Genomic DNA, 26,017 nt, shown 5'->3' on the forward strand with positions numbered 1-26,017 from the left:
AACACACACGCAAAAAAAGAAATTATATATAGATATAAGTATATACAAACGCACAGACGCACACCCCTTTATAACGAAACAGGGACTCCGGTGGGTTTATATGATTGCGAAAGGTGATGTGCAAAAGCCTTTGCTTAGGAGAGAAATGCTGTGGGGACACACACACACACCTTCTGGTTTCTGGCTTGGTGCCTTCTAACATTATTCTTAAAATAAAAATACCCCAGGCCAGGAAATTGTTCCGGGAGATCAACTGATCCTATCAGGCTGCTGAAATCTCACAAGCCATGTTGCTCTAGCTTAGGAGGCAACAGATCGTAAAGAACAGGCAAGTCAAGTCCAATATTGTGACTCACTTCTGTTGCATGGAAGGAAAGCTGTTGGGGGCACCTGTGTGTAGCAAAGGTAGTTAAATGCACAATTTTGGCCCCAATTCGAAATCAAAGCTATGCAGCAGCAGGATGGACACCCATTGCTACATTCATGAAGCTCCCTCTGTGCTAAATCAATGCATGGGACACCCCCACACCCACAATTGCCTGTCATCTCTATGGCAGGACAGCTGGCTTGTGGGGAAGCTTTGGGGAATTTCAGATGCAAAATGGATAGTATGCTGATCCTTAATTCACTTGGGGTTTCACCAGCTTGGGCGATCTGGCGGTCCATGTATTTTAATGAAAAAACAAAACGAGTAGGCCAATCTTACATTTCTGAATCCAAAAATGTCACGTATAAGCATTTCAAAGAAAGAAAACACAACACTACCGCCCGCATTTGCAATCAGAACAGATAATAAATACATTCTTGATATGTTCCTCCTTCCATCCTATTTGGGGGGGGGGGGGGGGAGGGGAGGGATGAAATTGCTCTTCTCCCCGAAAAAAGAAAATAAAGAGAGAGAATGCCAGATTCTAAGTGGCCAAAGGGTGTTTCAGGCCAAATCTTGCCACTTCAAATGAAGGCATTATATATACTGTATAAAAAAAAAAAAAAACATAAATACAACAAGAGGAGATAATAAGCTTAGGGCCACTTTATCACCATTCAGAAAAAATACCATACAAGGAACCTCACTGTGCCCAGTATAGGTTGGGAGGGAAAATAGAGAGTTGTCTTTCAAGTCAAATTTTAACATGGGATCCACCAGAGACCAGCGGTCTTGCATACTGGCGCACTGAGAACTGAGAGGCAGAAGCAACGATAACATTTGCCCCTTCTCCTGCCTTGCTGCTCCTTAACTGTGTGCCCCTCTCTACCAGTGCGATTCAGGCAGTGCTCTGAAATATTGATGGCCAACTGGAATGCCACGAGTCCTCGCCCCACCCGGGCCCTTCCTGCGTTTTTGCCTCCCATGCCTACTTGTGCTGGATTAGGAGACCAGGTGATGCCCAGCTCCCTCTCGTACTGAGAGCACCGCACAAAGAGCAGCCCCGGGACCAATGAAGCAAGAAAGCCCTCTCCTTAAAGAAAAAAAACAAATCCCAACTTCTACAGGACAGCAAAGCGAAGGTGAAATGGGGCAAGTGCCGAAATCAAGTTCTCGAACTATTTACAAAGGCTCCATTTCAATTTCTTCAGGATTTGTAATATGGAAAAAGGAAACCCCTCAAAAGCATGGCGAACTGTTGTGATGGCACATCCATCAGGCATGGTTCACAGGTGGAAAAGCCAGAGGTTGCAGCACCCAAGTGATGACCAAGGGAGCAACCAGGTAGCCTCCGTGGCGGTGGTGGCCGGAAAGTGATGGGGCTCAGCTTCTGACTGGCCAGCAGTAGTGTTTGAGCCACTGATGCCATGGGTCCATGTTGGGTGCAGTCTGCCAATTAACAGTTGCATGGTTGGAACCTAGTATTCCTCTCCCCTATCTTGCAATCCCCGCCATTAAAGTCTCTTTCTTCCTTGTGCAACACTTGGGCTGGCTTTACATATTTACTCAGAAGCACATCTTATTTATTCCAAGGAGGTCATACTTTCCAATGCGTGTGCTTTCTCAGACCACTAACTGTGTGAAGCCATTAGACAGGGGACCAGTTTAGGCTTCTGATCTGCTGCAAAAGGGCGGGCACTGAAGATTTCACATTCTGAAGCAGAGATGTTAAGCGAGACCAGAAATGACACTGGGGAAGTAAATCAACATTGTTCTTTTCCATACCCATATCCCCCCCCCCCCACTCCCACCCACATTGAATTATTTAAAATACAGGCTTATATTAAATTTGTCACCAAGTCTTATAGATGATCTCTAAGAATTCTAGAGGCAATAGGATTTAACAACATTTCAGATGACGACATTCATGGATATTGGTACCCAATGATTACTGTGATGACAGATATGTGTGCAGATTATGTAGGATGCTACAAGAATAATTTCTTGGACAGTATAGATTTTTCAGCTAACACACTGTCTGGATGTTCCGACATCCACCTCAGCTGATAGTCTAAAACTGCCATACAATATTCAAATAACGAGCTACAAGGCTCTCAAATGCCCACTCAACCCCTGGGTGGAATAGAAAATATGTGAACACAGATACAGAGAACTACAAGATTGTCAGCAAGCAGTGCTCCAATATTTTCTAAATCATAGCTAACCATAAATCTTTGGAATAAAACTTAGATCTCTCCTCCCTCATCCTTAAATGCTCTCGTTCTTTGCCCTCACACAGATGGTTAGATTTTGGTCCTTTTCACATCCCACTGTTAAAGGGCTGGGCCTTGTATCTGCACTGACAGCCACAGCGTCTGAAAGAACTCAGATGCAAAGAGAGTATTATTTGAAAACTCAGTTAAGTTTGACGAAATCAAAGATGGAAAGAAAGCCAAGAAGAGGCCAAGTGCTAAGAATCCCTGTGTCTGTACTTACATTATACAATTTTAGATATTCCGTATATAAAAAAAGAACTTTTAAAGTTTTTGCATCCTAAACATAAATTAGGAAATTACTGAACAGTCGGCAAGTCAAAAAAACAGTCAAAAGGGTGGGCAGTGAGCTAGTTTAGAGAGTGGAAGAGCAGCAACCAAGGGAGAATCAACATGCCCATTTCATTTCTCGGCACATCTTGCACGGGTGGTCCTGCATTATTAACTATACACAACCATTCCCAATGACTAACTCTCCACCTGCATGAGAGATAGTTTGAAAAGGCAGTCTTTGGAATCAGTGCCAGCTCCAACTAACTAGAAGTAGACATCATGTATATATAGAATAGGGTGTGTATGTGTGTGTGTAAAGTACAGGGAAATTAAATCCACTTTGAGTCACAACCATCAAATTATCTACAAGATTCAAAAGGTGAGCCTGATACCTCCCATTGATCACTAAATGGTTCAACCATTGGCCAGTGTGGACCTATGTGTTTTCTATTTGTTATTTTTGCTTAAACTTGTCATTTGGTAGGAAGTCAGTGCTCACCAAAAAGCCAATCCCTTTCATTTAACCTTATCATGTCAGAAGAGTGGGGAAGTCGCGTCACCTTGATAAATGGGAAAGGAGAACCTTAAGTAGGTTTCATCTTCAGAGCAAAAATGCTGTGTGGGGTTATTTTAACCAGAAGAGGTTCTCACTTTTCCATTCATGATGATCATCGTATTTCTACAAATCTGCTCAACCCAAAATATATCTTTTTGCAGGTGCCAGACACACAAATCAGTAACCAGGCTTTTGACCGGGTCAAAAGCGGCCTGAGCTGCTAACCAATCGTCGTGGATTACAGCAAGCGTGCTCCCCACGGTGCAGAAGGAAAATCTGAAGTCATGCCTGAGTGACAGAATCCAAGACAGATATCCAGGTGAGTAAATGAGTTCTGATGAACATGGAGAAAAAGGTTCAAAGCTTCCAGAGAAGCTGTTGTTCAAGTTTTCATTAGGCAATTAAATAGAAAGTCCGAACTATGGCAATGTGGTGAAGGCTCCAAAGATATACTGTGGTGCTGCTCAGGGACATTGCTGGCCAACCACTGTGAAGTAACATCAGTAGTTTTCACAGTCCCCTAGTGCACATGATGTGCAATAACAAAATATCAAAATTTAAGGAACGAAAAGCAAAGCCAAAACAAAAGAAAATATCCTTGACGAAGTCTATACCATCTCAAGCGAAAAGAGTAGGCGTGTCCCAGGTATCGCCGCACAGTCTACTGCCAATTAAGGCCATTGGTATTGACTTGAAGGGATCTTGACAGCTCAGTTCTATAAAGAAGAACCATAATCAGAGCAGGTCAAAGTGTCTGTGAGGAGCCTGGATGCATCGTTGTACATAAGGGAGTCTCGAAAACAAAAACAGAAAGGAACCAAGACATTAACGTTTTGGCTACCAAACTGGGATTTGGTTTTTCTAGGTCATTAGTTTCCCCTCCAAAATCCATTTAAAAAGAAAAGTTAGTGCTACAAATATGCAACTCCAAAAGTCATGTACCCCATCCCCTATCATCCAAGTTGCATCGAGAAGCAAGTTATATTTCCTTCTCTTACTGCGGCAGGGAATCCTCTCCCATTTGCTTTCATTTCCATTGGCAATAAACGGGGAACAAAAATCCTACGGTCCTGAAGTGCTGTAAGCACCATCCGTGTCTTGCCGACATCTTCTCGCACCCCTTTCCTCCTCCTCCTCCTCAGGTGTCATCTGCCTTCCAGTTGGGCAAGGTGTAGAGAAGACACATATGTAATTAAGTATAGCTGGGTGCATGACGGCATTTAGTGCGTGGTTTGCGTACAGGTGATCAAGTTCTCTTCCTCTGAAAGGCCGCAAGAGACAGGCAGCTCCCCTCTCCCCAGGATGCTCAGGTCTGTCTGCATCTGGGCCATGCTGAGAGATCTATTATTTAGATGTGCCTCTTCATATGGAGGGCAAGGTGATCAGATCTTGAAAAACACCTGCAGAAATAAATACAAAATATATATATATATATATATCAGGGTTGGACAATAGAAAACTTTTCTGATTTTGCATACCAGACCATCGTCAAACGGGATGGAAAACTCTCTGCGTACAGCTGAACCGTAAAAAGGCAGAATTTGCAAAGCACCTGGTACGTGTTGAACACTCTAGAAATAATGTATGACTGTGAATCTTCCACGCATGCTTGAGCTCAGACTTAGCAAATAAAACACCAATTATGGGTTTTGATGTGGGTGTCTTTCTGCAACTCACAAATATACATAGTTATGAGAAAAGGAATATACGGGTTATTTCATTATATGGGATGTAACAAACTGTATTTGTCCTAAATATGCCAACTCCTTTGGCCTCAAAGTGGAGGTGAGCGCTGCACCCCATAGCTGAATTCGACTGGACTTAACCGTCCAGGGGTCCTTTACCTTTTCACCTTTATATATGTTTTTAATTTTTTGTATATTTATAATAATTAAAACACAGAGCACCAGAGGCGCAACCTTTTTATTGGGCCAGTAAACATGAGTCCAGTATGCTTTCATTTTCCAAGAACAGGAAGTGTATCACCTTCGTAGGCGGGAAGCAACAAGGCTGCGTTATAACTCAAGTGCTAGAGTAACTCGCTGTAGCTAGAATTTTCTATTAGCAGCAGCATATCAAATAAGGCTAAGAGAAGCAATGCACCACCACCCAGTCTGTAAAATCCCGGCAAAGCAACACAGTCTAGCTATTAGCCATGCCACAACAAACAGCAGTTTTGAATGGGTGCCTAATAGTGGGTACAAACCACTCATTTTAGAGCTAAACTTTACTCCTAAGAAGTAACATATTTGATTTTTCAATAGAGGCTGGTCATATTTATATCGGGTGGGGGAGACCTTTGGCGTTCCCAATGATTCTGAACTACAACTCCCATCAACCCTAGCCAAAGGCAGGAGATTATGGGAGTTGTAGTTCAGCAAAATCTGGAGGGCCCAGAGCTTCCGTACACCTGATTCATATTTGGACTTGATATCCCACCTTTCACTCCCCTTAAGGAGTCTCAAAGCGGCTAACAATCCCCTTTTTCCCTTCCTCCCCCACAACAAACACTCTGTGAGGTGAGTGGGGCTGAGAGACTTCAGAGAAGTGTGACTGGCCCAAGGTCACCCAGCAGCTGCATGTGGAGGAGTGGAGATGCGAACCCAGTTCACCAGATTATGAGTCCACCACTCTTAACCACTACACCACACTGGCTCTCTTTTAAGGGGAAAATCCTGCTGTGTTTATGAATTGTATACTCATTCAGCCATTTTCATAGACCCATATAAGGCTGTGTTTCAGGAAACCTAAAAAAGGTAGATCCACGACTTTATTTCCAACAAGGCGTCATTTCCCAATAAAAACTTCCCTGTAGGAAGTACCATATTTTTTGCTCTATAAGACTCACTTTTTCCCTCCTAAAAAGTAAGGGGAAATGTGTGTGTGTCTTATGGAGCAAATGCAGGCTGCGCGGCTATCACAGAAGCCAGAACAGCAAGAGGGATTGCTGCTTTCACTGTGCAGCGATCCCTCTTGCTGTTCTGGCTTCTGAGATTCAGAAATCCCCCCCCCCTTGTTTTCCTCCTCCAAAAACTAGGTGCGTCTTGTGGTCTGGTGCGTCTTATAGAGCGAAAAATACGGTAGGTCTTTGGAACAGTCCAAACCCATTACAGTCCCGTGCAAACCAGTGTGATTTCAACAAGAATGCCAGGCTTGCCAAACCCCTGCAGCCCTGCATCTGATCCTTGATCAGTAAGGAACAACTGAAAATTAGACTGCGGTCCATGCAGCATCTACCTCAAAGGTTGGCTTGCAGTTCAACTGCTTGACCCTGAACACACTGGCTGAGCACAAGCCCTGTGCCACAATCCATGCAGCTTCTGTGTTCCTTCCAGCAGCTGACCTACTGAGCACTTCAACAGAAATACCTAGCGAAAGCTTAGTAGCCAGGTTATTGAAAGGACACCCAAGGGATTCTCTGTCAGTCCCCTCTGGGGTCCACCTCTGCTCCCTTTCCTCTCAACCTTGCTGCCAAAACACACACACACACACACACACACACACACACACACACACACACACTACACACCATTTGCAGTACATATGCTGATGTTGCTAATCAGCATGACACTTTGCCAGCTTACATCCATATGCCTCACCTGAGATGCAAGGCGCAGCTGGAACAACGACTTGCGGGGTGGGGAGCTGTGTGGGATTCTCTTTCTTCCATTAGGAATAGGCAGTGCCGTGAAGAATCACAGCACACAAATTGTGTGCTTGTGTGTATTACATAAAGGTAAAGGTAAAGGTACCCCTGCCCGTACGGGCCAGTCTTGCCAGACTCTAGGGTTGTGCGCTCATCTCACTCTAGAGGCCGGGAGCCAGCGCTGTCCGCAGACACTTCTGGGTCACGTGACCAGCGTGACAAAGCTGCATCTGGCGAGCCAGCGCAGCACACGGAAACGCCGTTTACCTTCCCGCTGGTAAGCGGTCCCTATTTATCTACTTGCACCCGAGGGTGCTTTCGAACTGCTAGGTTGGCAGGCGCTGGGACCGAATGACGGGAGCGCACCCCGCCGCGGGGATTCGAACCGCCGACCATGCAATCGGCAAGTCCTAGGCACTGAGGTTTTACCCACAGCGCCACCGTGTGTGTGTGTATTACATACTCAAAGGTTAAAATTCTGGGGAAATAACATGCGCTGGGCAAGAAAACTCCAGAAGCAGAGCGTTCAGGCGATGTGATGGACACAGTGTCTTGCCTCTGTAATGGGTCGTTGTTGTTTTAACACATTTTATTGATTTTCCAAAGATAATAAAAAACACAAAGAAACAAAAACATACATTCACAAAAATATTTCTTAAAAATAATAATAAGAATACACTTGTGGGATTCCTAGAATCCCTTGTCTTCCCTCTAAACCCTTACCTGGTTCTACTGTTTATCAACTTACTGCATGTCCGTTGTTATATTTATATCATATTTAAATCACCCACTATTCATTCATGATAAAATTACAAGTGATCTTAAAACCCTACTAATGTATTAAGCCGTGTAGAGTCATACCTCGGGATGAATACGCTTCAGCTTAAATATTTTCGGGTTGCGCTCTGCGGCGACCCGGAAGTAACGGAGCGCGTTACTTCTGGGTTTTGCTGCTCGCGCATGCGCAGACGCTCAAAATGACGTCACTCGCATGTGCGGAAGCGGCGAAACGTGACCCACACAGACACGCAGTCACGTCTTCCGTTCGCTTCAGGATGCGAATGGGGCTCCGGAACGGCTCCCGTTCGCATCCAGAGGTACCACTGTACATTACTTCTGTATATATCTGTCAGGGCTGCCTCAGGTCCCAGCTCACAAGAGACCAACGCCAAGTCCAGTTTATATACAAAGATGTTTATTGAAGTGCATTGTACGCTCCACAGGCGAGGCGCGCAGCCCCACGTCTGTTACGCTTAGACCGCTGAAGTCCCCTCTGAGTCAGTCCCTCCTCTGCACCAGTTTAAGAGGGCTGTGCTGCTCCACCTCTTCCTTTCTTTCCTTTTCCGCAGGGTCTTCCTGCCCCCTGGGGTTTTGCCCCTCCTGGATTCCCCTGACGCGGAATCCCCAGACAGCTCTTCCCCCCTCCTGCGTGCTTTGGGACCTGGCTCCTCCTTCGGGCTCCCTGTACTTCCGCTCGCCTCCACATTTGAACTTGGCGCGCGTTCGCAACCTCTAACCTTCCACTTGACAGCTACACTAATCCCTGCACTACTCTCCTCCCCTTCTGGGAGGATGTCTTGCTCCGATCTCCCCTCCCTCTCTGCTTTGGGACCTGCTTCCCCTGTCACTCTGGAATCTCCACCCCCTTCACTGCGCTCTGGCGGAGAAGCCGGTCCCGACTCCCAGTTCCCACTCTGGGTTCCCCCGCTGGTCCCCTGCTCCTGACGAGTCCCCCCTGTGACTCCCCTTGGCCTGACCACAGGCGCCCCCTTCTGGGAATCCTCCGACTCACTTGAAAGACTCATGGAATCCCTCAAGTCATTGTCATCCTCTTCCTCGCTGCCCTGGGGTTCTTCCCCCTCGCTCTCCGCCTCCTCCCTCACCTGTGCCTCTGTCCCTGAACCCCTGACAATATCCAATAAACATCTTCCATTCTTACTTGAATTCATTGTCATCTCTTCCTCTCAGTTTCATCAAGAATTTTGCCATTTCAGCATATTCCATCAATTTAACTGTAATAGATTGGATGAGAGCCAACAAACTGAATCTCAATCCAGGTTAAGACTGAGGCACTTGTTAGTGGACAGTTCCCTAGACCAGATGGCTGGGAGGTTGCCTTCTCTTGTTGGGTTACACTCCCTCTGAAGGAGCAGGTATGTAGCTTGGGGCCACTCCTGAATCCTTTGCTGTTGGCTTGAGGCTCAGGTAGCCTTAGTGGTGCAAAGAACCTTCCTTCAGCTTTGACTGATGACCCAGCTGCACCCCTATCTGGACCGGAATAGCCTCACTTCTGTCGTCTATGCTCTGGCAATCTCTAGGTTAGATTACTGCAATGTGTTATTACAGTCATACCTCGGGTTACAGATGCTTCCGGTTGTGTTTTTTCGGGTTGTGGACCGCCGAAACCCGGAAGTACTGGAACGGGTTACTCCCAGGTTTTGGCAGTCGCGCATACGCAGAAGCACTAAATCGCGCTTTGCACATGCGCAGAAGCGCTGAATCGCAACCCGTGCATGCACAGACGCGCCACTGTGGGTTGCGGACGCTGTGGGTTGCAAACGTTAATCCCGCACGGATCAGGTTCGCAACCCGAGCGTCCACTGTACATGGGGCTGCCCCTAAAGACAGTTCAGAAACTTCAGCTGGTGCAGAATTCGACAGCCAGCCTGTTTGTCGGGGCAATATGTGTTGAACATATAATGCCATCCTGCCTCGGCTGCACTGGCTATCAATTAGGCCCCAGGCCCAATTCAAATTGCTGGTTTTGACCTATAAAGCCTTAAATGGCTCAGGATTGCAATACCTCAAGGACCGCCTCTTTCCATATGAACTGACCCGGACCCTGCAATCATCTTCTGAGGCTCTTCTTTGTGTGCCTCCTCTGTGAGAGTTCTGGAGGGTGGCAGCACAAGGACAGGCCTTTTCTGTGGTGGCTCCCCGTTTGTGGAATGCTTTCCCCAGGGAAGTTTACCAGACGCCTTTATCGCATTTCTTTAGGCACCAGTTTTCTCTTCAACCTGGCCTTTGGCTGATTAACATTCTATAGACTCTGAAACGTGGTTGTGGGTGAGGGGTTATTGGTTGCCTTTGTTTTATTATATATTTTGTGCCCTCATTTTATATTTTTATGTTGTGAAATGCCTGTGATCTACAGATCACAGTACACTTTAAAAAAAAAAAAAAAGGAGTGCCACAGTCAAAAAGCCCTCTGACAACCTATCTGGTACATACATGCAATGCATAACAAGTTTTCAACATGTCCAAAATCTGATCTCTATAACAAACCACAAAGCAAGGAAGCTCAGGACGCCTGGTGTGATTGGTATAGGACGCCAACCACATTCTGGAGAGAATGATGACGCACATCCATCTTCACATGGTCATATGTCATTGTTAGCGGAAATTCATTATTTTCATTTTATATTTGTATACCTTGCCACTTCTTCCAAGGAACTCAAACCAGTGGGGTTTTTTGTAGCCTACAGAAACCCTGCATGGTGGGCTACGCTGCCGATCTGCCTTTCTCAAGATCACCAAAACCTATTCAGGTATTTGAACAGGCAAACAAACAAAGAAAATGACCCTTTTTGGTCTTCACAGTTAACAATTCTTTTGTTTGAAAACATCCTCACCTCTCTGGGTGCAGCAGGATGAGCAGGTTCTATCCCTAAAGGCAAGGTAGTTTAAACAAAAAGCCTGAAAGCCCACATAGAGCCCCTGATTGCTATTTAAGTTTCCAGTGTCACATGTCAATTAAACTTCTGCTGATCAAAACAGGGTGGAGAGGAAGAGGTTAAAACAAGAGCCATCACAAATCACCTTGCGGATATAAAGAAAAACAGGACATTTATCTGCTAGGTTGTCGGTTCATGAAAGCATCCTTATTCAGCTAATCAGAGACTTATTTTCTCTCACAAATGAGAGCTTAAAAGAGATTATTGCTGCATACTCCTGGGAATAAAAGGAGGAAGAAGAGTAATGAAAGCAAATGTTACAATCACAAGCTGGGACAATTAAATAAAAAGAACTACTATTTTGCCAGTTTGAATGAAGTAAGTTTCTGGATAAGGAGCAAGACTCTCATTCCCTCAGATAATCGAACATTTTTTTTTGGGGGGGGGGAGTGACAAAATATGTACAGTAATACCTCATGTTGCTTTCTGCTCTTTTTGTGGTCTTTCAGCTTATGAATGCGGCCAACTCAGAAGTGTTTACTTCCGGGTTTGCCGCCCGCACATGCGCAGAAGCGATCTGCACGCTTCACGCACGCGCAGAAACGCACATGTGCAGAAGAGGCGCTCTAGTTGTGAACTTTTCGGGGGATTAAGTCCACAACTAGAGGTATCACTGTAGGATTATCCATATGGCAAGGTTTCTCTACATTACACCCTCTCACTCCCTGTGCATCTGGAGATCAAGTGTTTACTTAAAGAGTGCTGATAACACGCAGCTCTATTTCTCCACCACATCTGAATCAGGAGAGACTGTTATGTACTGAAGTTCTCACCCTGGGCCAGATGGGGATACTGTAGATAGTTTTCACTCAGGTCCACATATGCAAATAAGGGATTGAAAGTGACATTTAGTGATTGGATAGTTACAGAAAATGGTTACTGTTGCGTTCTAGTGGAGTTCTCTATACCGTATATTTTGCTCTATAAGACTCACTTTTTCCCTCCTAAAAAGTAAGGGGAAAATGTGTGTGCGTCTTATGGAGCGAATGCAGGATGCACAGCTATCACAGAATCCAGAACAGCAAAAGCGATTGCTGCTTTCACTGTGCAGCGATCCCTCTTGCTGTTCTGGCTTCTGAGATTCAGAATATTTTTTTTCTTGTTTTCCTCCTCCAAAAACTAGATGCGTCTTGTGGTCTGGTGCATCTTATAGAGCAAAAAATATGGTAAGCAGGCTGGCTGAACCCTTCAGTTCAGTTCTGTTCTGGCCTGTGAATAAACAAGAGCTGTTTGAAGAATCGCTGTGTCGTCTGATATGTTCACCCACAACTTAACAGAGACGATGCAGTCTTAGGCCATTACTTGGATGCGGTGGGGAGATGGATGTCAGAAAACAAGCTGAGCTTGAATATGAGTATTTCCCATAATCAATAAATTGGTCAACTGGCCCCCCCGGATGGCGTTGCACTCCCCCTGAAGGAGCAGGTTCACAGTTTGGGTGCTTCTGGACCCAGTGGCTAGAAGCGCCTTTTGCCAACTGCAATTGGTTCGACAGCTATGGCCGTTCCTGGACTGGGGAAGCCTAGTGATAGAAGCTCAGGCCATGGTTGCTTCAAGACTGGATTACTGCAATGTGCTCTATGTGGGGCTTCCTTGCGCTCAATCCAGAACACTGCAGCACGATTGCTGAGAGGAGTAAGACCTTGTCAGCATGTAACACCTGTGCTCAGAGATCTGTACTGGCTGCCGATTTGCTACTGGGCCATGTTCAGGGTGTTGCTATTAGTATACAAAGAACATAACAACTGGGGACCAATTTACCTGTGAGATCACCTGAGCCCATATACACCCACTCAGTCACTTTGATCTGTGAACTGGCATTGTTACAAGTGCCACGTAATACCTGTTCCACATAAGAAATCAGTATTTTAGTGTGGCCACCTCCACACTGGAACTCCCTGGCGATTGATATCAGGCAGGCAACTTGCTATATACCAGGCATAGGCAAACTCGGCCCTCCAGATGTTTTGGGACTACAACTCCCATCATCCCTGACCACTGGTCCTGTTAGCTAGGGATGATGGGAGCTGTAGTCCTAAAAACATCTGGAGGGCCAAGTTTGCCTATGCCTGGTATATACTCTTTTCAGTGCCTGCTAAAAACATTCTGCTTAGACAAGCCTGCCCAGATACCGCTATTTAAAATGTTGATGCATGTTTAATCCGTCTTTAGTTTATTGTTGATTTGCATTTTCTTAAATGTTTTAAATTACTATTGCTATTTTATTGATAAATGTATTGTTTTCTGGGGTTTTTTTTGTAAATGGTTAAGAGGTGGTTTTATATATGCACAATCAAGCCATGTATAAATTTTATGAAATTAATAAATATTTTGTCTGCCTGTTCAATTAAGATGCACACCTATATTCCAATGAGGAGGAAAACTCCCAAGGACATGGACTCTCCGGTACAAGTGCAGAACACTAACCTGCTGGATGTTCATTTGCTGCAGAATGGTTCCTACCCCCCCACCCCAAAAAAATCTACTACATTTTTATCTCCAGTCTTTTGAGGGTGGTGTATGTCAGGAATGGTGGGACGCAGGTGGCGCTGTGGGTAAAAGCCTCAGCACCTAGGGCTTGCCGATCGAAAGGTCAGCGGTTCGAATCCCCGCAGCGGGGTGTGCCCCTGCTGCTCGGTCCCAGCGCCTGCCAACCTAGCAGTTCGAAAGCATCCCCGGGTGCAAGTAGATAAATAGGGACCGCTTACCAGCGGGAAGGTAAACGGCGTTTCCGTGTGCTGCGCTGGCTCGCCAGATGCAGCTTTGTCACGCTGGCCATGTGACCCGGAAGTGTCTCCAGACAGCGCTGGCCCCCGGGCTCTTGAGTGAGATGGGCGCACAACCCTAGAGTCTGTCAAGACTGGCCCGTATGGGCAGGGGTACCTTTACCTTTTATGTCAGGAATGGGGAACCTGTGGTTCTCCAGATTGTGTTGGACTCCCATCAGCTATCATGGCCAAAGATCTGGAATTATGGGAGCTGTAGTCCAAAAACTTTTTTTGGGGGGGGGCACAGGATCTCTATTCCTGGAATCCCTCCCATTTAGTCCTCACAACAACCCTTTGACCTTGGTTAGACGAAGAGAGTGGCTGGCCCAGCTTCAAAGGGCGACTTTGTGAACAAGTGGAGATTTCACAGCGCTCCCTGTAGCCATTACAGTCATACCTCGGATTGAAGTTGCTTCAGGTTGAGCGCTTTCGGGTTGCGCTCCCCGGCAACCCAGAAGTAACGGAGCGTGTTACTTCCAGGTTTCGCCGCTCGCGCAGGCACAGGCGCTCAAAATGATGTCACACACATGTGCGGAAACGGCGAGACGCGACCCGCGCATGCGCAGACGCGCCGTTGCGTCTTAGGTTCCATTCAGGATGCGAACGGGACTCTGGAACGGATCCCGTTCGCATCCCGAGGTACCACTGTATTGCACAACTAGTGCAGCAGGACCCTGAGGCAGAACACAAGGCGGACTTACTCAAAAAGCAGCTGTAAAATCTTACAGCACGGAGCTGAAGCAAACATCCTCCACTCTGCTCTCTGAAGCTAGACTGAAACTGTAGTGTGTGAGTGTGTGTGTGTGTGTGTGTGGTGTATGGGTGTGGGTGAGAAAGAGAAAGAAAAAGGGAGAGAAACAGAAGCAACTCCCCCCCATCCCTCACATACATCAGGCTGAGTACTTCTGACACCCAAATCCAAAAAGACCACTACCCCAAAAGCGACTTTAGGCAAGCCCAGGGCAACCATGGAAAGCTCACACACCCGTTCTGTATCATGTCCCCTCAGTTTCAAATGCAACTTGCCACAAGCCATGGAAGGACTTCTGCTCAGGAAAGACAACCCTGTATCTGCCTTGGGCATGAAGGACTAGTTGTGTTTGTCTCTGGAAACAAGCCAGGAGAAAACAGAGACACCAGCCTGTTCAATGGGCTGAATGATATTACGACAAGAGCCAAGCTGAAATTTCTCAGAACACTTTTCTTCTGAAATGATGAGGCATTTCCCCTCCCCCTTTGGCCACTTTGAAGAATTTCCCCCAACATTTTCTGGGGTTTTTTGGTAGTGTGGCTACCATTTCCCCTTCACAATGTCATGGAACAATGCTAGTTAAGGCAAAGGTAAAGGGACCCCTGACCATTAGGTCCAGTCGTGACCGACTCTGGGGTTGCGGCGCTCATCTCGCTTTATTGGCCGAGGGAGCCGGCGTACAGCTTCTGGGACATGTGGCCAGCATGACTAAGCCGCTTCTGGCGAACCACAGCAGCGCACAGAAACACCGTTTACCTTCCCGCCGGAGTGGTACCTATTTATCTACTTGCACTTTGACGTGCTTTCGAACTGCTAGGTTGGCAGGAGCAGGGACCAAGCAACGGGAGCTCACCTCGTCGTGGGGATTCGAACCGCCAACCTTCTGATCGGCAAGTCCTAGGCTCTGTGGTTTAACCCACAGCGCCACCCAATGCTACTTAGATGATGCTAAATGATGGACAGGCTGCTGCTGCAAGCTGTACACACTTACACACACTCTTAGGGGGAAAAGGAACATGTTGGTTCTGCTACTTCCACTGCTAATGATGAGCCTCACCCCTGAGAAACCATTGGAAAATTCTTCCTGCCCCTGGGGAGGTCTTGTGAAACGATTCCTCCCAATTTCTCGGCCCACAAATAGGGCAGGTGGTTTTTAAGGGCCGTTTGTGCACAGCTCTAACCAAGATAAATAACTAAGGTTGGGGGAAAGGGAGTTAAACTGCTGTAGAGCATGAATCGCAACGCTGAAATGAAACGGACGGCTTCAGCCCAAGGTCAGAAACTTGTCAGCTTCTTCTTAAAGATTACAAGAAAGCAGCGGTCTCACTCCAATAAGACAATTCCCTCAACTGTGAAGAACTAAGCTAGTTCCAGTGACAAAAATAGAACAACAATTGTTTAAGGAATCTCCCACTGCCAACAAAGAAAAGAGAACACATCTTCTTTCGGTTGACAAAAGGAATGCATAGAAAAGAAAAGGCTCCAGAGATCTCCCTCTAAGTTATGTTATCCCGCATTCTGAACAAACTAAAGCATGGCCAAATGTCCAGAAATAAAAAGGAAGGCAGCGCTGTCAGAGGAAAAACCAGGGGGTTTGGGCTGGATGTTGATCAGTATACGGATGGTACCCAGCTCTCCTTTAAATCAGAACCAGTGAAGGCGGTGAATGTCCTGCCTGGAGGCGGTTGGAGGATGGATGGCGGCTAACAGATTGAGGTTGAATCCTGACAAGACAGAAGTACTGTTTTGGGGGGACAGGAGGCGGGCAGGTGTGGAGGATTCCCTGGTCCTGAATGGGGTAACTGTGCCCCTGAAGGACCAGGTGCGCAGCCTGGGAGTCATTTTGGACTCACAGCTGTCCATGGAGGTGCAGGTTAATTCTGTGTCCAGGGCGGCTGTCTACCAGCTCCACCTGGTACGCAGGCTAAGACCTTACCTGCTCGCGGACTGTCTCACCAGAGTGGTGCATGCTCTAGTTATCTCCCGCTTGGACTACTGCAATGTGCTCTACGTGGGGCTACCTTTGAAGGTGACCCGGAAACTGCAATTAATCCAGAATGTGGCAGCCAGACTGGTGACTGGGAGTGGCTGCCGGGTCCACATAACACCGGTTCTGAGAGATCTTCATTGGCTCCCAGTATGTTTCCGAGTACAATTCAAAGTGTTGGTGCTGACTTTGAAAGCCCTAAACGGCCTTGGTCCTGTATACCTGAAGGAGCGTCTCCACCCCCATCGTTCAGCCTGGACACTGAGATCCAGCGCTGAGGGCCTTCTGGCGGTTCCCTCATTGCGAGAAGTGAGGTTACAGGGAACCAGACAGAGGGCCTTCTCGGTAGTGGCACCCGCCCTGTGGAACACCCTCCCTTCAGATGTGAAGGAAATAAGTAGCTATCCTATCTTTAAAAGACATCTGAAGGCAGCCCTGTTCAGGGATGTTTTTAATATTTAACGCTGTATTGTTTTTAATACTTGATTGGGAGCCGCCCAGAGTGGCTGGGGAAGCTCAGCCAGATGGGCGGGGTATAAAAATTATTATTATTATTATTATTATTATTATTATTATTATTATTATTATTATTAAACTTGGTGGGATGAATGGGCGCAGCCGACAGACAGAATGTGAAAAATGATAATATTTCTTCCCCTGTTAGAGAACAGGTATCTGTTTACGTCCTCTTCTCTATACGTGAACCCCAGCAATCTAAATGTGTTCAGGAACTAAAGAGAGAATTGATTGTATTAAAAGCATTTCCTTATTGCAGCAGAAGTCTTGAGGGCTGCTTTAAAAGGACGGGTAATTTTCCAAAACCTGCTCTCAAAGTTACATATATAAATAGGATTTCAGAAGATGGCATGGCCAGATGTAAGATATTATTTGATTATTGCCTCGGCAAGATCTCAGCTTTAGACTGCGCATGGCCAGTCTCTCAAATTAGGTGGTTTACTGCTTGGCAATGACAGTGCTATTTGGTTTTATTACTGGGAAGTCTGATTTTATTTTGCCAATGCTATGCTAACAGTCAGATAGTCTAAAGTACACTGAGCCAAGTATTCCAGTCTGTAAGATCTGTTAAATCTTACAGCAAGTTTTCAAAAGTAACCAAGAGCTCCATAGCTTCTAAGGAAACTGAGCGTAAAAGGCAACCACAAATAACAGCTGCCTATAAAGGTAAAAAGTGACTGTGCAGTTATTTGCCTTTATATACATAAGTACACTGTAAGAAGGCTAAATAGCTTGAAAGTGCACTTTTAGCTGCACTTCCTTTAAGGCTGTGGTGGCTACAGAAATCTTCATAAGCACAATATGCCTGCAGTCCTCTCTGTTTCGTTTTATTTTTTACGTTTTATTTATTAGATGTGGCTGCTTTGTGACTTAACTATTCAATTTAGGCATGCTTTACGTTCTTCAAGCCATTATTTTGTATTAATGGCTGAGATTTGTTTCCATCCATGCTTTTATTTTTGTGATTGCGAATGGCGATATAAATAATTTTATGCCGAATAGTTTGAAATGTGGTTTGCTCTTTTCTTCTTCAATGTATTTTTATTGTTCTTTTCAAACAAAAACCGGGGGGGGGGGGCGGGAGGGACACCCTCGCAGGCAATTGCAAGTATAAGAACAAGGACACAGGCATGAATTAGTAGGTTACATTGTAAAAGAAGAAGAAGAATAGTTTGGATTTGATATCCTGCCTTTCACTCCCTTTAAGGAGTCTCAAAGCGGCTAACATTCTCCTTTCCCTTCCTGCCCCACAACAAACACTCTGTGAGGTGAGTGAGGCTGAGAGACTTCAGAGAAGTGTGACTGGCCCAAGGTCACCCAGCAGCTGCATGTGGAGGAGCGGGGAAGCGAACCCGGTTCACCAGATTACAAGGCCACCGCTCTTAACCACTACACCACACTGGCTCTCATCCGTGTCCAAGCCTGTGTCTCCGCACGTGACTATGCGCAACCAGTGGTTGCCACATCTGTCCTAGTGAACTGGATAAAAGGATTGCTGGGCCCTTGAGGAGCATGAAAACCAAAACCTATAGCCCGCTTAGATGTCTAATTAAATTGACTTATCTTAACACTGTTTAGAGGCTTGGCCTCTTCCTTCCTTCCTTCCTTCCTTCCTTCCTTCCTTCCTTCCTTCCTCTCTCTCCCTCCTTTTTCTTTTTTTTTCTTTGCTGACTCTCCAAAGACCCTCTCATGTCACCTTCTCAGGGTCATACTATATATATATATATGACAGGGGAGCCATGTTTGTTCTGTCTGGTGGCCCTCAATTATGGACCTCTCTCCCCTCAGAGTTGCTCCTGACACAGTCGCCATATTTCCCCCCCGCCAGGTAGCCAGGATACACTTCTTTGCGCAGGCTTTGGGGAGCAGCCGAGTTATTTAAGACTGGACTGGTCCTTCCCCGCTTCTGCGCAGTAATAAACTTTGTAATTTAATTTTGGTTTTAAGGTTATTAAATGTGTTTCATTGAATGTAGGTTCCCTGGAATGGTTCTTTGTCCGACAGCACCCGGTCTTTATCTGGTCCCAAGCCCTGCCCACCTGGCCGGGTTGTCCAGGATTCAAATAAACAGATGGCCCAGTGGCCGGCCTAGGAATTCCCCAACGGACGATCGCCTAGCTGTGGTGTTGCTTCCCAGCGGTAGGATTTTGGTACGACGAGCCGCAAAGCGTGTTCTCCTTCACGGAGAGCACGTGTTGAGGTGGGGGCCGCCAGGACGCTCCAAAGTTGGGGGCGGGCTAATTGATCGTTGGCCACTGATGCGATTGGGGCTTCCCTTGTCGTTGGGAAGAAGTTAATGTTGCCATTTGTTAATTGACAGCCAGAAATGCTAAAACTCCTTGCACGAGGCTAGGGCTTCCTCTTTTCGCCCATGCATCGGATTACTTGTCCCCCCCCCTCTAGAATTAGGGTTGTTCGCTTTGACCTTGCTATGCCTGTCATGGGGTCGTCTGCTTTTGGGGCAGGGGCCCGGTAGGAATTTTGTCCATTTGGCTGATTGGCTGGGGCCATTTGGTTTTTGCCTACTGCGTAGCAAATCGTCACAACTTGTAAGGTTGCGGTTAGGCATTGGTTTATGGTTTGGTTGGTTGAGGGGCATGGATTGGCTGTGCCTGCCCCTCTAATGCTGCTGCTGCAAGGGATTCCGTTAAAGGAATCAGGGAGTAACTATTGCTTGTCCACTCTGTCAAGGGGGCTCGGGCCATTGCAAGAGCTCCTGGTTGCATTTGGGGAGGGCTGAGGGCAGCTTCCCTTCTCTGTCGCTACCCCCAAGTGTATTCCCCTTTTCTGACTTTCGCATCGTGTGGAATGTCAGTCTGTTCCCCATGGTGGGGGCAGATAGTCGCAACCAATGCCTAAGCAACCACTCACATTTTTGTATTTTAATAAAGCTGTGGCCAAAATTATGCCAAAAACCTCAAACAAAAATTCTGTGTGATGTGTGAGTTATTGGGGTGGCCCTGGGGACCTTGACACACAATTATCGTCCGCCCCGTGACCGGGCAAGTGGCCAATTTGGAACCTTGCAGTGGAGGGCAGGTAACAAATTCAAACAACCAACAAGCCTGCACAACTCAGAGTGTTTTTAAACAAAAGATGTGCTCGGATTGGGGGTGAAGGCCAGCTCCCCCTCCCAATATCTCCCCTTTCCTCCCACTGCTCCCTTTTTTGTTTGTTTTTGCTTCCAGTCTGTCTCTCATAATGGAAGCTATCTGAGCTGGGAAGAAAAGGATGTCAAGCGATAGCAAGCAGAGAGGAAGACGGGGGAAAGTTTCATTTCCCTTACAGCATATGCGTTCTATTGCAAATATTACCCCAGGCTCCAGCTTTAGACATGAATGAGGAAGGGGAAAGGGGAAAAACCACACACGGCCGCCCTCACCAAACATCCTTGTTTGTTTATGAAAGAGGGCCGGCTGGCACCATAGCATTTCATCTGTACCTGTGCATTCTGCTGATGGCCTGGTGCAAATACCAAGAGATTTCCTAGCATGCAATTCCTGTAAATGAAAGCGTGCTCCACTTCCTTGGACTCCGGACAAATGCTCACCCTACCCAGTGGGGTAAGCCAGTCTTGCTTAATAGGGAAAGAAATAAAATATTCACATCTGCGCGAGTAAAATATTTATATCTGCAACAGAATTATGGGCTTTTGAAATGCGCACTCTGTTAATGTATCGGCAACGAAGAAGCCAAGCCCCACCACTGCCTAAGCCAGTATTGTCTGCGTTGATTGGAAGCAACTTTTGAATGTCTCCGGAAGAGAGATTTTTCCAGCTGCTAATATCCGAGACTGTTTTAACTGGAGATTCCAGGCACTGAACTGGAAACCTTGTTTGCTTACTGGGCAGGGCCTGTTTCCCTTTCCGTCCAAGGAAGTGGAATCAACCTTGAAATGTTTGGAGATGCATGGCTGAAAGGTAACCCTATAGCTCAATCACGGATGCTCTTGTGTGACCGATTCCCCTTCCTCCAAAATAAGCAGCCAATTAAGCGTTCCTTTAAAAAAAAAAAAAAAGATTTCCCTCCAAGTTGCCTCGAGGGCAGCTCTTGAACCAATAGGTGGGAAGCAAGTTACCTGTCGCAGTGGTTGCACTTGAAGGGTTTTGCCCCCGTGTGTTTCCGGTAGTGTCGCGTGAGCTCGTCGCTTCGTGCAAAACGCCACTCGCACCCTTCCCACGAACACTTGTAAGGCTTCTCACCTGCAAAGAAGACGGAAGAAGTTTTGTCAGTGTCGACCAAAAGCTGGAGTGTCTGGTGTTGTAAACAAAAATTGCCCTTTTCCAAGAGCTCATATAGAGTCCTTACATAGGTTCCCTATTGGTAGGAGAGAATAACAGAGGCCAAGCAGAGAATATTGAGAAGCAAAGCAGCTAGTAAGCTTGATCTTTATTGAACTGTTGCAACAGGGTGCTCCCCTCACCCGCAGGAGAGAGGAGGGACCCAGAAAAATGGCATGCAAGGCCTTATAAAGACTTTTGAAATTCCCATCCTGTAGATCAGTGTTCCCCAACCTTGGGCCTCCAGCTGTTTTTGGACTACAACTCCCATCATCCCTCGCTAGCAAGACCAGTGGTCAAGGATGATGGGAATTGTAGTCCAAAAACAGCTGGAGGCCCAAGGTTGGGGAACACTGCTGTAGATCAAGACCACCCCCAGAAACATCATACATACATCACAGAAGGGGTGTAACCTAAGACCACTCCTCAGATACATCATACCTACATCACAAAAAAGGTGGTCTAAAACAGAAATTTTGAATGTTGTTTTTCTCCTGTTGTTGTTTATCTCCTGTCTGGCAGGTTACTTGATTGGATTTCCTGGGTAGCCTGGCCAGTCTTTTGTAATGATAAATACTTAGTTCCTGGGCCAGGTCACAGGCTCACACCCTATTCATATCTTAAATGTGCCCTTAAGACAGGATTTGTGAGGAAAGAGACAATGGGGAGGTTTGCCACTTTGACCTTGCAGAGAAAACATTTGCTCAGTTTAGGAATCAAAATGGTTCCAGGTTGGTCTTCCTGTGCTGATCTATGTACGTGCTTGGTTGGTACACTTATGAACATTACCATATATCTAAGACCATAAAATTCCTATCACAGTGGTCACCAATATCTTACATGCCAAAGAGGAGGGTTGTGTTGCTGCCAGAGCATCATGGCCTCTCCAAGTTGTCCATGTACCCTGAACAAAGCAGGAGATTTCAATTTCCAAGCCCTCCTGATATCATCGCTCCTTCTGGAATCAAGGGATTGGGGAGGGGGCGATTGTGGTGGAGTTTGGCAGATTTTTTTTGGTGTTTTTTTTAAAGGGTTTTTCAAAGGCTTCCAGAAGTTTAGAGGGTATTTGCAGGCTTTTTCAATTGCGTTTCCAATATACGCAATTTCACTTAAATGCACAGTGCCTCAGAACATAACCCATGCATAAATAGGCCTGTAATAAGAAACTAGTGCAGGAACCAAGATATTCTGTAGCAGACCCTTAAAGCTGCCTTTGAAATCGGAGACTGTGAAACTCTTATGACACTTATGAAAGTGGCTCTTTTACTACAGGAAGCACTGGTTCTATTTTCAATGATTAGCACTGTAATTGATTTCTTATTTTTTTACCAAAAAAAATATCAAAAAATAAAATCTGACCAACAGCCCAGTTTCATCTATTCTGGATGGGCCCATTCACACATGAAAGTTGCATTCATCTAGTAGTTTAGGTCTAGGTTTGAAATATGTATGTGTGAACTGGTGCTAGGAGATGGTGCAGTTATGTTTTAACCCTAGCTACCGTATTTTTCGCTCTATAGGACGCACTTTTCCCCCTCCAAAAATTAAGGGGAAATGTGTGTGCATCCTATGGAGCGAATGCAGGCTCCTTGGCTTCAGCGATAGCAACGCGAAGCCTCCAAAGCGCAGAGGGAGCGCTCCCTTCGCATTGCTTTTGCTGAAGCCTGGAGAGCGAGAGGGGTCGGTGCACTCCGAAGGCTTCGGGTTCCTTTTGCTAAAGCCGGGAGAGCAAGACTCTCCTGGCTTCAGCAGAGAGGGAGAGCTGCGCATCACCCCTTCAGCCAAGCGGGAGGAGAAATGGAAGGGGCTCCGTTTCTCCTGCCGCTTCACTGAAGGGGCGCTGCGCAGAGAGGGGGAGAATTTCCCCCCCTTGTTCTCCCTCTCTAAAACAAGGTGTGTCCTATGGTCCGGTGCGTCCTATAGAGTGAAAAATACGGTAAATGAGACCTGATTTCCAACAGAAGCAAATGATTTTAACAGCAGACAATGGTGCTTCCTCTGTGGGATGAAACCAAGAGCACCATAGAGATCCTTAAGAGAGATACTGTCATTTCATTTTTGCTCCCCTTCTCTTGCAAAATTCTGCCAATGTGCTTGTCGCCATCACAACTGCTCTTTGAAAGATGGTGTTAATCCAAACCAGAGGGAGGATGACCAGCGAATGGTACAGCATCCTTTCAGCCTAGGTCTCCTCTCTCCAATCTAGTTGTCATTCAGACAGCACCTAGCTGCAGACAGTGGACGGCTCCAATATCTGCGTATTTTAACATGAGAAAGAATCCTGATATTGAAACCAAACACACACAGTATTCAATACGCAGCTACACATTCAGTATGCAGCTCAGCAAGAACAAAAGGTGGACCCAGTAGCAAAAGCGAGTACACAGTAAAAGAAGAACAACAGTCTTCATTGTTGCTTCCTTAATAAGGAACTGTCAGCACCAGGGAAGAGGAAAATATTTTTAAAATACTGGAAATCACCTTAAAGATGCCCTTTAAAGCTCATTCACAGCCTCTGCCTTCAAGTGACAAGCTTCTTGAATCCTAAACACTGATGTGTCTTCTGTGTTATTTATTATTAGCAAGAGCAAGGAGAGAAATGGGAGATCTGATTGCTTTATAGCCCAAATCTAAGAGAAACCACATGTTCAAGGAGTGGGCAAATGGAGACAGGAGAAAAGCTGAAACAGGCCCAAATTAATCTCCAGTTTAAGCCCTGAAATTATAATGAAGCTAACACAAGCATCTCTCATCAGGGCCCAAGGAAGGCAAAAAGAGAGAGGCTTCTCTGTGGTTAGTCATTTACGAAACATTACTGATTGCAAGCTAGGCTCTGCTACTCCAAAGATAAAGTGGAAATCTGGCACAGGCAGATGAGGAGAATGGGCAGAGATATCTCCTACAGTTCAGCAAGCAGAGCCTTTTATCCTCAGCTCAGATGGGTTTCCAAATGAAAGGGGGAGAGAGGGATCTAAAACTGAAAGGCAGAGCAATGCAGAAAGGAAACTCTATACAAAATTGAAGCAGGTGTAGCAAAGCCAAACACCCATTGATCCGCCAGCCCATCAGTCAAGTGATCTCGTCTCTCAAGGCAATAAATGAGAAAGCAGGGTAGCCGGATCATGCGAAGAGGGGTGGGGTTCCTGAGCCTTTAAAGTTATGGGGGACGAGGGGATTTCAGCAGGTGTAGCTTGTGACTCCAGCTACACCTGCTGAAATCCTGACCCTTCCACACAACAGTTGAAGATGCAGGAACCCTGTTCTGTTTTGCATCCAGCTACCTTAGGGGAAGGGACGCAGGTGGTGCTGTGGGTCTAGGGCTTGCCGATCAGAAGGTCGGCGGTTCGAATCCCCGCAACGGGGTGATCTCCCGTTGCTCGGTCCCTGCTCCTGCCAACCTAGCAGTTCGAAAGCATGTCAAAGTGCAAGTAGATAAATAGGTACCGCTCCGGCAGGCGTGCGCTGCTCTGGTTTGCCAGAAGCGACTTAGTCATGCTGGCCACATGACCAATAAAGCGAGATGAGCGCCGCAACCCCAGAGTCGGTCACGACGGGACCTAATAGTCAGGGGTCCCTTTACCTTTTTACCTTAGGGGAAAGTGAAGGGGAAAGGGGGGGGGTAGAGTTGGAGGTTTGTTTTTTTTTAAATTGCATTATTTCATTTCACATAACATATTGCAACTCTCTTGAATTCAAGAGTTCTCAATGGCTCAAAACTGGTAAGACATGTCAATACATATAATAAATGTTGGAAATGTAAAGAAAAAGAAGGTACATTTTATCATATGTGGTGGGAATGTAAAAAAGTAAAGAACTTCTGGGAAATGATATATAATGAGATGAAAAAGATGCTGAAATATACATTTTTTTTAAAAATCGGAAGCATTTTTACTTAGTATTATAGGTCAGGACATTAATAGGCAATATGTTAAATTGCTTTTATATGCAACAACTGCGGCAAGAGTATTGTTAGCCCAGAAATGGAAACAAGAAGAAATTCCAATGAAAGAAGAATGGCAGATGAAATTAATGGACTATGCAGAATTGGACAAAAATTGGACATAATGGACTATGCAGAATTGGACTGTGCAGAATTGGACAAAAAGGATTCGAAACCTGCGGGACCAGAGATTTAAAGAAGATTGGAAGAAGTATATGAATTATTTGAAGAGCAACGGTAATCAACAAATTACGCTAGTAGGACTACAAGAAGTTTTGTAAGGAGAAATATACAGTGTTACAAAGTAGAAAAAGATAGAGATATTGGTTATGAGTTTGAAATGTAATAGGGAAAATAAGAAATGTATACTAAGAGATTAGATTGGAAAATTTTCAGGCAGTATTGATGGAAGTCAAAAAAACTGAATAAGATGTAAAAGTACCATATTTTTCGCCCTATAGGACGCACTTTTTCCCCTCCAAAAATGAAGGGGAAATGTGTGTGCGTCCTATGGGGCGAATGCAGGCTTTCGCTGAAGCCTGGAGAGCGAGAGGGGTCGGTGCGCACCATGTATCCAGTAACAGCATCCGCTACATGAAGCATGGACTTGCCTTTCAACTGTAAACCTACTGAAGCCGGGAGATGCATGGTTTCATACCCTACTGTTCCCTGACCTGTTGGGATTGAGGACAGGTCATCAGTCAAAATAACAGAATGCACACCTATTCTCATGAAGACATGAATAAAAGCATCAACTTTCATAAAGGGAAGGCGCTGGAGACAGTATTGTGTAGTTCCTGACTAGGCTAGCTTATCAGACCCCATCTTGTCCAGAAACTGAAGCAACCCGACTCTTAGCCATCTTCCTTCTAGGATAAAGGATCCATCGTTTTCTACAGCAGCTTGAGATTTTCCAACACTGATTT

At 46.0% G+C, this 26,017-nt stretch overlaps 1 protein-coding gene across 1 annotated transcript in view; it reads right to left on the reverse strand.

Moving 5' to 3' along the window:
- Positions 1–3,673: 3,673 nt before the first annotated feature.
- KLF7 (KLF transcription factor 7) overlaps positions 3,674–26,017 on the reverse strand; it is an 88,430-nt gene continuing 66,086 nt past the window's right edge. The window contains exons 4-5 of the mRNA XM_077918362.1: positions 20,950–21,073; positions 3,674–4,869 (exon numbers count right to left, since the gene is read on the reverse strand). Coding sequence (XP_077774488.1) covers positions 4,818–4,869; positions 20,950–21,073 — 176 coding nt within the window. The 3' untranslated portion in view covers positions 3,674–4,817. The remainder of the gene's footprint in view (positions 4,870–20,949; positions 21,074–26,017) is intronic.

Source organism: Podarcis muralis, chromosome 1 (genome assembly GCF_964188315.1).
Source record: "Podarcis muralis chromosome 1, rPodMur119.hap1.1, whole genome shotgun sequence".
Taxonomy (NCBI): domain Eukaryota; kingdom Metazoa; phylum Chordata; class Lepidosauria; order Squamata; family Lacertidae; genus Podarcis; species Podarcis muralis.